The sequence below is a fragment of the Sceloporus occidentalis genome, unplaced genomic scaffold (assembly GCF_023333645.1).
Source record: "Sceloporus occidentalis isolate IW3139 unplaced genomic scaffold, rSceOcc1.0.p SCAF_1, whole genome shotgun sequence".
Taxonomy (NCBI): domain Eukaryota; kingdom Metazoa; phylum Chordata; class Lepidosauria; order Squamata; family Phrynosomatidae; genus Sceloporus; species Sceloporus occidentalis.
Window position 1 is genome coordinate 178,260,443 of NW_028316981.1, and position 12,127 is coordinate 178,272,569.

General features: G+C 40.2%; 1 protein-coding gene across 6 annotated transcripts; it reads right to left on the bottom strand.

Annotated features, from left to right (window-relative positions):
- Window positions 1–3,184: 3,184 nt before the first annotated feature.
- Window positions 3,185–11,579, bottom strand: LOC149322848 (lysozyme C, milk isozyme-like). 6 transcript variants are annotated; one of them, XM_089509507.1, is made up of 5 exons: window positions 11,563–11,579; window positions 9,653–9,962; window positions 7,379–7,537; window positions 6,084–6,159; window positions 3,185–3,810 (listed from the first exon to the last, which is right to left on the bottom strand). In XM_089509507.1, the coding sequence occupies exons 2-5, from the start codon at window positions 9,786–9,788 to the stop codon at window positions 3,651–3,653; spliced, it is 531 nt and encodes a 176-aa protein (XP_089365633.1). In that variant the 5' UTR covers window positions 9,789–9,962; window positions 11,563–11,579; the 3' UTR covers window positions 3,185–3,650. The 6 variants fall into 6 exon arrangements, with proteins under 6 accessions (XP_089365633.1, XP_089365621.1, XP_089365602.1 ...); XM_089509495.1 differs by lacking the exon at window positions 11,563–11,579 and adding an exon at window positions 11,319–11,383; XM_089509476.1 differs by lacking the exon at window positions 11,563–11,579 and adding an exon at window positions 11,315–11,336.
- Window positions 11,580–12,127: the final 548 nt, after the last annotated feature.

Below are 12,127 nucleotides of genomic sequence, written 5' to 3' on the forward strand. Positions count from 1 at the left end.
TGGGATGAAGACTGGAGAAAATCTATGAAGCCTCACAATTGCTAGATACCTTGTAAAAAGGACTGACAACGTGGCCTTTAAAAAAACGGACACATACATCTTTTCCCCCCAATTTCCTGACTTCTCCTTTTGTTTCTTTTAATGATGGCATCTGTTTCCGTGCCAGGATTTATCCTGTAATGATTTTAGGACTGTTGATGGACATCGTGTAGAAGTACATACAGAATTCCCAATTCCTCAAAGATTTCCTCCTTAGAGTTTCATAGAGAATGCTGCAAATTATAACCCAAGTCTAGTCTAAACATGACCCATCGGGGTGAGAGTCTAGAAGCACCTGATGTCAGTCCTTCACCACTGCCTATTTTCCTTGCCTTCAAGCAAAATCTCTGAGCCTATGGGCAGAGTAGTTCATAAAGTCCTCTGTCCATTTCTGACTATACACTTGGGATGCTCACAATGACTTGACTTTGGCCATCATAGCCCACAGTTTCTTTCTTTCTTTCTTTCTTTCTTTCTTTCTTTCTTTCTTTCTTTCTTTGTGGTGAGATGGAGAATGTCTGTCCTCCCAGAAATTGCTTGACTGCAGCTCCCATCAGCCCAACCCTCTTAGTCAGTAGTGGAGAACAATGGGAGTTCCTGCCCAAAAAATACCTGGAAAGATACAGATTCCCCACCCCTGATTTATAGTACAAAATCTGTCCTTTCCCCCCCTTAATCAATGCAAAGTACTTGTGGTTTAAGATGAAGAAGATTGTGGTTTCTTAAGGTGTATTATCAGAGTTAAGAGTTCCACTCAGAGCAAGACTCTAGACCATGAGGTTCCTGCTAATAGTTATTTTGAGACATTTTTCTGATAATATGATATTTCTTGATAAGGAGACTTTTGTTGCTTTTTTTACGATGTGCATTGTCGAATGAAGAACAGTTTGTTCTTACCAAAAAGGAAATCTCATATCTGCTCCCATTTTATAAATCAGTCAGCTTAACTCTAAATCGCAACACAAGCAGCTGTTCTTGTTGTGGGTGACAGATCCCTTGCAGTCAGAGTGATAGACCAATATAAGCATGGTTGAGCGTAATTCTGAGTTCATTTTTTGCAGGATTGTGCCAGTTTGAGAAGAAGAGACTACACCAGTGGTTTCCAGACTCTGGTCTTCCAAGTGTTTTGGACTTCAGCTCCCAGAAGCCTCAGCCACCTTTGGCAATAATCAGGGTTTCTGAGAGATGAAATTAAAAATACCTGGAAGACCAGTGCTTAGGAACCATTAGCCTACACACTTGTTCTCCCTCACCATCCCATCCCCAAACAGTTTTCCTATTAGGCCAGGAAAGTGAAACAAATATTCTTTTTCTTTTGGACATGTAAACCTTGCTTCATTTGTTAAAACTGCTGTATATTTGAACCGGCTGACAGTCTTGATTTTTGAGAACTCATCCATCTATGACTGGCTAGAGAACTGTCACCTCCCATACATAAGAGACCGTAATGTTTTTGTGTTTGATCGTGATGAAAATGATGGTGTCGGCGGTTGTGGTGGGAGCAGCACTCTTTGGCATTTAAAATATATGACCTTTCTGGTGTCCATACACTTGGATAGCTGAAATTAGCTGGAAACCCTTTGAGCTATTTTTCTTGGGCCCATTCACACTACATAATTATAACACTATGATTCCACTTTAACTGCCATGGTTCTACTTTATGGCATTTAGAATTTTCAGCCAGGAAGCTCTAATGCCTCTCTATGCTACAAACCCCAGGATTCCAAAAGATGTAACCAGGGCATTTAAAGTAAAATCATAGTGTTATAATAATTGATCATACTGATGGATGACATGTCCAAGAGGCCAAAGACAATGTTACCTTTCTAATTTTTCTGGACCTCTTAGTATACTGTCAATCAAGTCACCCTTCTAAATAGGATATCCAAGGAGATTATCACACTGGAAAAATTGACAGGACATGCCACTATTACTACTGCACTAGTGTCACCATAATCTCATCATCATTGGGTAAATAAAATAGAATTATACAACCACTTTTTATTTGTGGGACTTTCCTGTGAATAAAAAGTGGCCATCGAATTCTTCTTTATTCATGCTCCCATCACTTTTACTGGTGTGATAATCTCCCAAAACAGGGAGAGAAATGAACAAATAATCTCATGTCTACAACTTTTAAACATTTCATATGGCTTTTTAACCTTTCTGAGACACATCTTCATTCTGTTCCATTCCAACATCAGTTTGTGAATTTGGATTTCAGAGATCAGCCTGAAATCCATACAGATTTCCATATGAATTTATTCTTCTGTGTGCCATTTCACCTACATTTTTGTACCCATAAACTTACAACAACAAAAGCAGACACAAACAGCACACATTAGCATTATAAAATGTATATTTGACAAAAATTCTATCTCAGCAGAAATGTGTACAAATATTCCTTTTTTGTGGGCATTTTGTGACTTGCAGAAATTCAGAGATGTGGGGAAAATAAAGGAAAATGGCAGTTTGTATATTGGTTCAGTCAATGTACATTAGGTTTCTTTATAGATGATGATGAATTTAGTATCAAAATACTCAAAATAATGGAATCTTCTTTCTTTGGGAGACTGGCCACAGTGCATTAGCAAATAGACATTTATAGCACAAAGGATCCAGTTGGGGGAAGCAAGAGAAGTAATCTAGCATGAAACTGCTAATCTATACAGTCAGCTCTCAGTATCTGTAGGGGATCTGTTCTGGACTCACCCTCCATGCCTGTGAATGCCAAAAGAGATTGTGGATCAGAAGTCTGCATTGTCTGCAGTGGAGGTGCGGCCACAAGGCTGTGCCACCACTGGGCACAATGGGTCCCTTCCTTCCTTCCTTCCTTCCTTCCTTCCTTCCTTCCTTCCTTCCGGCTCTCACCGGTGGCAGGCAGGCGTCCTACTCCTCCACAACTGCTGCTTCCTTCTCCTCCTCCTCTTTCTCTTCCTCATGGCTTTTCCTCCTCCTGCTGCTTTCCCCTCCTCCTCCTCCTCCTCTTCCTCTTATTTATTCCCCTTCCTCCTACCTCTTCCTCCTTCACTTCTTCCCCTTTATTCTTCCTCCCCTCCTCCTCTTCCTCCCGTTTCTTCCTCCTCCTCCCATTTCCTCCTCCTCCTCCTCCTCTTGCTTCTTCCCCTCCTCTCCATCTCTTCCTCGTCCTCTTCCTCCACCTCCTCCTCTTCCTCCTACTTCTTCCTCCTCCTCTTCCTGTTTCTTCTTCCTCCTCCTGCCTCTTCCTTCTCCCCTGCTGCTGCCTCATTGCAGGCTTGCTGTCCATGGAAGCTTGAATCCGTGGATGGCATGTCTGTGGATACTGAGGGTGGACTGTGCTTATTACATTTTGGAAGAGTTTTTTTTAATTAAAAAAAAAATCCAACTCAATCCAAATGCAACAATAAGTCCATCCATTCAGCTTTCATTTCAGTTCATATCAACCTGACTACATATTAATGCACTTAACTAGGATCTTGGATGAGATGTTGAAAATTTTGATTATACTGTGATACATTGTTGATGTAATTAATAAAGGAATCCATTTATCTTTGAAAGAGTCATGTGTGATGCATTCATCTTTGGGAAGCATTTTGAAGCACATAAGAATGCAAATGAACAATCATTTGCTAATTCCTAGGAAAATGTATATGTACAGTTAAGGATTTCTTTCTTCCTTTGCCTTTGGATAGCAATTTTTTGTACCAGTTATCATTTTCGAAGTAATAACTGCAGTGGAAAGAATATAACCTGAGAGCTGCATAGGTGCAGTTTTTCCTGTAATGTTTCCTAAGGGTACAGAAAAATAATAATAATGAATTAGGTATTTGTATGCCAAAAGTTTTACACATAGGTTTTTTAAATAGATGTGCAGGTATGTTTCTGCACTGTGGTAAAATAACACAGGAAATAAATCTTCATAACATCATATGTACAATTACATCAAGTCTGCATCTCTTGGGTAGTGACCAATGTTCACCCTTAACCTGGTAATGTGCAGGTGGGGCAGGCAGTTGGCAGGCAGAAATCAATGGGGGAAACAGAGTGCTGGGAAACTTTGCTGGCATAGTGACTAGCAAACAATTTAGAGTTGTTAAAAAATGGAATAATAGAGAATTCCCAAGTGCATCACTTCCAGTTTGAAAATAAGAGATGGTGATATGCAAATGACTAACTGGAGGAGGAGGGCTGAAATCAGATGATACAATTTTGGAAGAATCCCCTCTCCAAGTCAGTTTCCAATGCTTGCCTGTGAAGGAATGAGACACTGGGGCTAGAAAAATAAAACAGAGCATTTAAAGGGATCTTGTAGTACCTTTGAGACTTTTGTAGACTACAGAAAGCATCTGAGAAAGTAGATTCTAGTCTATGAAAGTTCATGCTAACAGTTTTTTTTCTTTCAGTTAATCTCAAAGGTGCTACAAGATGCCGTTGCATGTTGATTTTCCAGGCAAGCATGACCATATCTTTGAAAACAAAGCATGTTTATCCATGGAGATTATTGCATTCTATTTAAACTGACTTATCCCCAATGGGATAAAGTCACATTTAATTTTAAAAGCGAGTGTTATCACACTCGGCTGTGGTCAGGAGGGTGCAACTCTCTCAATTTTATAGCATGCATTGGAAGTCTTGGTTGATGGGTCAAAGTACAGCCCAAAGTAAATTGCAGCTAAAAAGAATGAAAAGCCACCTCCACAATTTTTTTCTACCTTTATCTAGTTCTTCAGCCCAGACTCTTGATTGACTTTTTTCAATCCTAGTTTGAAATTACTCACCCCCCCTTCACCTTTTTAATTACAAATCAGAGAGATTAGCCTTTCATATAAACCTTTAACAATGGAAGGGAAACCATCTAGCTTGAGGCCTCTCTTAGGCGGTGGACAGAGCAATTGAATAAAGAGGTAAAATCTTGTTATCATTATGTCAAATTCATCACCTTAAGTTCAAAGGTTATACGGTTAAAAGTATACTGCAATATGGGAAACAGAACAGGAAACATGCGGAATCTACTGCCACAAACATCAGGAGCTATCTTGCACCTCCTAGGACTTTATCACATGGGGAAAATAGGGGATCTAAACATTGATTATCCTGTGAAAATTGTGAAATCACCATTAACATTTTCACACATGTTGCAATTTAATTGCCATTATCCTGGGCATTAACAGGCAATGAACAGCAAAATATCATTCACAGGATTTCCCCGTGAATGATTTGTTGTTGTTTATTGCCTGTTTATTCCTGGGATAATAGCAATTTAATCATGACATTGTGTGAAAATGCTAATAGCGATTACACGATTTTCATGGGATAATCAATGTTTAAACTCCCAGTTTTCCCCACGTGATAAAGTCCCTAGATTTGTTCCAGGCTTTAGTTGCTTTTCTGTTTCTTTATCTGCTAAGAGTTTGAAATTTTTGTTGTGTCTCTTGGAAACATTATTTTGCTTCGGGCCTGTTATGATTAGATAATAATTTTTCTCTCTCTCAATCGCTCTCTGTTGAATTTTACTGCCATTGCATCTGTTTACCTCACTACCTGATCTGTGTTTTATTCCAGATTGTTTTGAGTGCTAAGTAGGCCATATTTTTGTTTGTTTTTTTAAATTTTATTTTTAATCTTCAGATATGGTTAGGCAAATCTATCTGTTTTATTTTCACTCCCATTCAAAGTTTGCAACTTTTGGTAAATCCTGATGAAACAATAAAGAGAAAGAAAATTGCTGGGTCTTCAAATCAGCCAGTTTGACTATCCCACACATTTGAATTGTTCCAATTTTGTGGAAAAAAAATTCCTAGGTACCTCAGTCTTCTTGTCTCATCCTTTTTCATACCAGAATGGGCTGAATCAAATCTGTGGGAAGGCTGGTGTGCAATATATAAAATAAATTTAAAGGGAAACAACAAAAACCTGAAAAAGCTGGTATAATTTGTTGTGGATAGTCTCTTACATTGCCTTTCAGGGGAAAAATGGATGCTTTAATCAGTTTCCACTTTTACTCAATTAAATAATCTTCTGAGATACTCATTTTAAAGAGCAGTGAAGCTGTTGGCACTCACCAGTATTTTAAGCCATGCTCTATGAGAGCTTTCTTAAGACACTGGACATCATCTCTGATATCATCATCTAGGAAATCTGTGAAAGAGAGGAATGAAGAAAACATATCTAAGAACAGATCCTGATGTAGAGAAAAAGTCAGAAAGCCACTATAAGTCCTAAATGAGGTAGACCCATGTTGAAGAGAACAGTTTGCTTAGACTTAGAAAATGCCATAAGCTCCTAGGGAGAAACTCTCACCCTACTTTGCCTTCTCATGTATGTTGGAAGAACGAAAAGAGATAAAGTTCCACTGCTATACAATGATCAAAAACCTTTGTTCCTTAGAAAGCTCCAAGTGTTTTGGCCTTATCGCCAGTTGGCCTTCTTTTGGGGCAGTTCTCAGAAATGCCTGGAATTGCAGTCCATACTCTCTATAGAAATGAACCTTTGCGTGTTAAATAAATAAATAAATAAATAAATAAATAAATAAAGTTAGAAGGAAGGATGTAAAGAAATAAAAGTTTTTGACTATTGTATAGCACATGGTACTTTGGTTTTTTTTAAAATTCTTCCACTGTGAATACATGCTTTCCAGTTTTTTGTACTGTTCCTTCTCATGTACATGCCAGGTAAAGGTGGATTTGGCCACTCTGTAATAGTGAATATGTCTTCTAGGCTAGAGAGAAGCAACCCACGGATGCACAGAGACATAAAAATCAGCTTTTTACTCAAGACGATGACTGGAATCCTGTGGATCATTGATAAATGTGTAAGCTAGCCTCGCACATTTATAACTCTAACCTACATAATCCTGGGATTTGTACTTTGATGAGGCACCAGAGCTCTCTAACAGACTAGGCTGAATATATCACCAAATCTCAACTCCCAGGGTTCCACAGTATGAAGCCATGACAGTTAAAGTGGTGTCAAACTGCTTTATTTCTTCAGTGTGGCTACATCCTATGCCTGTGAGGTAGAATCTTGCGATGTTCTTCATAGGGGATTGTTTGTCTAAATTGATTGGGCTAAAGCTGTCTAAGAGTCTGTCTGGCATCCTATCTTGGACGTCAAGTCTGATATATGCAAAATAAAAATAAAGAAGGGCTAAGGACAAACTTCAGCAATTACATTAATGTTTTCTGTACCACAACTGAGAAAGCAAATCAGACCTCTCTTAACTGTTATTGTGGATAACAGTCTGATAGCCTTCGCGTGTGGCTGAAAGGTAATCTTACACATTGGCACATCTCCCTTTAGAAATTAGCAACTTTCCTTGAGTGCCAGAAAGCAAAGATAGAAAGAAGAGGTCACTTACTGTTACAGGAAGTTTTGCATTTGTTCTTTGTGGTATGCCTCCCGTTATTACACCATTCATGGCCACTCAGCTGGAATATTCCATAGTAAGGAACATCACGATGATCAACAGCATAATACTGAGTGTTAGCATCAGCTGGGAACTGAGCCAAACAAACCACTGGTGGGGAAGCAGCAGACTATGAAAATTAGAAATGGAAATTGTTTTCTCTTTCTTAACATCCATTCCAAAACAAAGAGTCTTATCTTATGACAAAAGAAAGCCAAGAGGCACTGAGAGAGAAGCAGCTTTCTCCTTGCTTCTATACATGCTGTTGAAGCATATCTGTTCTTTCCCCAAGGCAGATGGTTGTAAAAGTGTGTCCTTTGTCTCCCTGGCAAAAGGCATGTTTTAACTATCATCTGCCTCCAGAAGGAGGATGAAAGTGCTATGACAGCATGCAGAAAGGCAAGGAGAAAGCCACTTCTCTCTCAGTGCCTCTTGATTTTTTTTTTTTTTTTTTTTGTCATATAATAAGGCTGAAAGACATGGGGAAAGTGGTGCTTTTAAAACAACCACTTAAATTTGAGCTCCAGGTTTAGTCATGCTTCATTTTGACAACAATGAAACACTGACAATAATTGTCCCCAATTTTACCCTACAGCAAATTGAAATGTAGGGGCTGAGCAGATGGGCCAGGATAGCAAAGGTCAAGCTTGGGCTATCCTGACCCAGGTCCTGATCCAAATCAATGCCCTGGGCTAGCGCAGGGATAGGTGGATCCTTACATGCCTGCCAACCTGCTTGCCACTGCACCATGGACCCATTACCACTATGCACCCCTTATCTTCTTTCACCATTGCCTCTTCTGTGAAGACCCCCATTGCAGCCTCTGATGTAGAAATGTGGTGCCTGGCTACACCCACATGGCAGGGGCCCCTTTCCACATCAGAGGCCACAGCAAAGATCTTCTCAGTAGACGTGACAGCAGATGAAGGTAAGGGGCACTTAGGTGTTGCAACGGAGTTTCCTAGAAACTCCACAGCAAATAGTGGGTCTTTTTGACCCACACCAAGGCCCCTTTGAGCTAGGATCAACTGGAACTACTAGACTGGCACCCAGTTTGCCTGATCGCAGCCTGGGGGTATTGATTTGCATTGGACAGAAGGGAAGGGGGGAGCCAATGTAAATGGCCCATGTAGACATGCCCTAAGTAATTTATTTGTAACTGTTCTATATTCATGATTGGCATAAACACAATCATATCCCCTATCCAAACCTACTTTACTGGGCATCAGCTGCATGGGGAGAAGGAGAACCATTCTGCAAGCAAATGGAACATAGATGAATTATGCTTTTGTCATGTTTAGGCATGGGTTAGGTTAGGACAGGTGATTTGGTTAATTATACCTAATGGAAACACAATACTGACCCACATTTCTAACAATTTTAAAGTGTTTTCTAAAACATAAATGTAATATATATAACCCAGGGTGACTGGAGGTCTTCCTTTTCCAGGACATGTCCTACATATATTTCAACTTTCTGTCCAGGAGGAATTTCAAAATGTCCTCCAGTTTGAGCATGACGAACAAGTGTGAATTTACATATATATAAGTGTTTTGAGCTTTTATTTTGTAATGTTCTACATTCTTCTTGAATGTCCTATGTTTTACAGTGCTTTGACCTCCTTTGCAGTTATGACACCTGGTCACCCTTGTTACTTGTACCTTTTAGCGCTATTAACTTTTTTCCTCTTAAGTTAATACACAGTGTGGCACTATGTTATTGTTGTTTGCCTTCAAGACATTTCTGACATATTGCAACCCTAAGGTAAACTGATTAAAGAATTTTCTTGGCAAGCGTTTTGCCATTATCTTTTTCTGGGACTGGGAGTGTATAACTTGCTCATAGTTGCCCAGTGGGTTTCCATAGCCAAACTGGGATTCCAACTCCAGTCCCCCAGAGTCCTATCCATGCTGGTTTTCTACTGGCACTGTACTGACTATGAAATACATTTTGTCTTTGTTATTGCAGATTTTATTCATTTCCTGTCTTATTTTCTGCTTTTCTTTTTCTTATCTTGTGTATATTTAAGAAAAGAAAAGAAAAGAAAAATCTGTGATGGGGTTGCTACTTGAAGCACATAACAATGACAAAACACACAAACAAACACGATCCAGAAAATAGAAATAGAAGAATTCCTCTTTCAGTACCACCCCCTCTGCAAAACTGATCTAAATCAATCATAAGAACACAGAAGGCTTTGTGAACCCCCCAAAAAACAGAACTCACATTCTTTTGCTTCATAACCATGATAGCCATCCATTCCAAGGACCCTTAGTTTGTAATACAATTCACACAACTCAAACTTCTTTGCTGTCTTTGCTTTTAGGAACAGGAGGAAAAAAGCGAGATGAAGTGACTTCATTGCAGCTTATCTCAGAAGAGCAGTGTGTCTTCCAGACTATTTCAGGGCTATAAAGCCCTTGGCTCTGACTTGGGCTGTAGGCTGCCCATTCACTCTGAAAGTATAATGAACCCTTGGATGTCGGTTCGTCACTGTACCAGTGGAGTGGCAATTTTCCAGGGACTCTAGGCAGCTCTTAAGAGGAAAATTTAAAAATAAAAATAAAAAAGTTTTGCAAAGAGAAGAGGGCGGGGAAAGGTAACAATTACACACCAAGGTGGAAATCAAATAAAATCCATTTAACTTAATGCATTAATCTTCTGTATACCAAGGTGAGCAGAATCTTAGAATTCAGAGCATGTGTAGGTTTCATTGCAGAAAGAGTGGTTTGTGACAAAGCATGTTGACCACCAATTACATGTTATTAAGAAGACCTATGAAGACTGTTACCTATATTGCACACTGTATCGTACATTGACTACTCAGTTCTTATCTGCACTGCAGAATTAATTCAGTTTGATACCACTTTAACTGCCATGGCTCCATTCTACAGAATACCTAAACTACAAATCTGAGAATTCTTCAGCCTTGAGCCATGGCAGTTGTTGTTGTTATATTTATTTGTATCCTGCTCTTTTTCCAGAACTGGGACCCAGAGAGACTCACAACATTAAAAGAACAATACGTTAAAAACACAGACAAATGGGACATGATGTCAAACTGCATTATTTATATCTGATCCTGGGACATTTATATCCTGATCCTGTGAGCAATCTCTGGTGTGACATTCAAAAACAAGGTCTCAGTTGCAGTTCTCCCTTGCACTGAAGTTCATTTGTGGGAGAGTGGTGGAAACATGGCTCTGCTGCTTCTTGATTGATAGGGGAACAGAGCCCTGTTCACTCACAGTGGCTGCTGCCTGGTAACTGAGGGCTGGGGAATTTCACAATGTATATGTGTTTCCTCAAATAATGAATATGTAGGGATCATGAAAATGCAAGGCTGCATAACTCTAGGGACATATCTACATGGGCCAATTGAACTGGTTTCCCCCACCCTTGCATTCGCCTGTCTTTATGATGCAGGGGGAAAGCCCTAATTCAACTGCCTCCAAGGTTACAGTGATGTGGCCAGCAGTGATCACAGGGATGGACACCTTGTTTCTGACCTCAGGGGGAGTGACTTATGCCAGTGGTGGCAACATTGGCAGTAGCAGGTGGTACAGTGAGACACTGTGTAAATAGCTGTCCAGCGTTGCTATGTTATGCACAGGTAACAAGAGAAATTCAGGCTTTGGGAGCAGCCTGGGGTATTCTGACCATAGGTTACACATTCATAACTGCCTTAATGAAATCTAGGCAACATCTGCCCCCCCCCCCCAAAAAACCCCCACCTTAACAGCTAGCAACTGCATAGAATGAAGGAGGTCTGTTCAGCTATTGATCAGGGTGCATGAATGACAAGATTTCCAGCCCCCTCCTACCAGCGAGTGAATCTACAATGAGGAATTGCAACAAGAAGGCTGCTTTTTATTGTCACAGCCTTACATACTGGCAGGACACATCCTCCTCCTTGTGCCCCAGTCGGCAGTTGAACAGACTCTTTGCTAGATGTGGCTTCTGGCTGTTAAGGTGGTTTGTGGGGGCATTTATGACCATAGCAATAGAGCCTTGATTGTAAAGTCGAAGGCTTTCATAGCTGGCATCCATAATTTTTTGTGGGTTTTTCAGGCAATGTGTGTAAGGAAATGACATTGGTGTGGCCACTAGGGGGAACTGTTGTGCAGATAATGTACAGTTCCAGTGGCAGCTAATATGTCAGCATTCAAACAGTGCATCATCGGAATGTTGATGCAACTGTCAACTGTCAGTTCTCAACTGTCACTGAGAGGACAGAGAGACAGTTGGTGCCTGAGAGTGGGCTGTGTCTGTTACTGAGAGACAGTGAGATGGTGGTGTGTTAATGTGGCTGTCTCAGAGGTTGTGTTATTGTTGGCTGGTGTAAATAGTGTGTATTAGAGACGGATGTCCAATACACTGTGTATATCTATGTTGTAAATACTGCAAAGGAAGATTAAAGCCCTCGTTTAGAGTGAAGACTTGTAAGAGTCATTATTAATTGAAGACATCTTCACAGATTCCTTCTTCTTGGCGTCCTGTCGACGTGGTTGAACTCTGCAGGTGGTTGTGGTGGACACTGCGTGTCATTTCCATATGCCCCAACAAGGGTTATGGGCACAGCACACAAAGGCCACAACAAGGTGGCCATGTTCTAGAAAAGTTTATTCCTGATGTTTTGTCAGCATCTGTGGCTGGCATCTTCAGAGAATGCTGACCTAGAAAAGAGTGGGCATGTGCGTG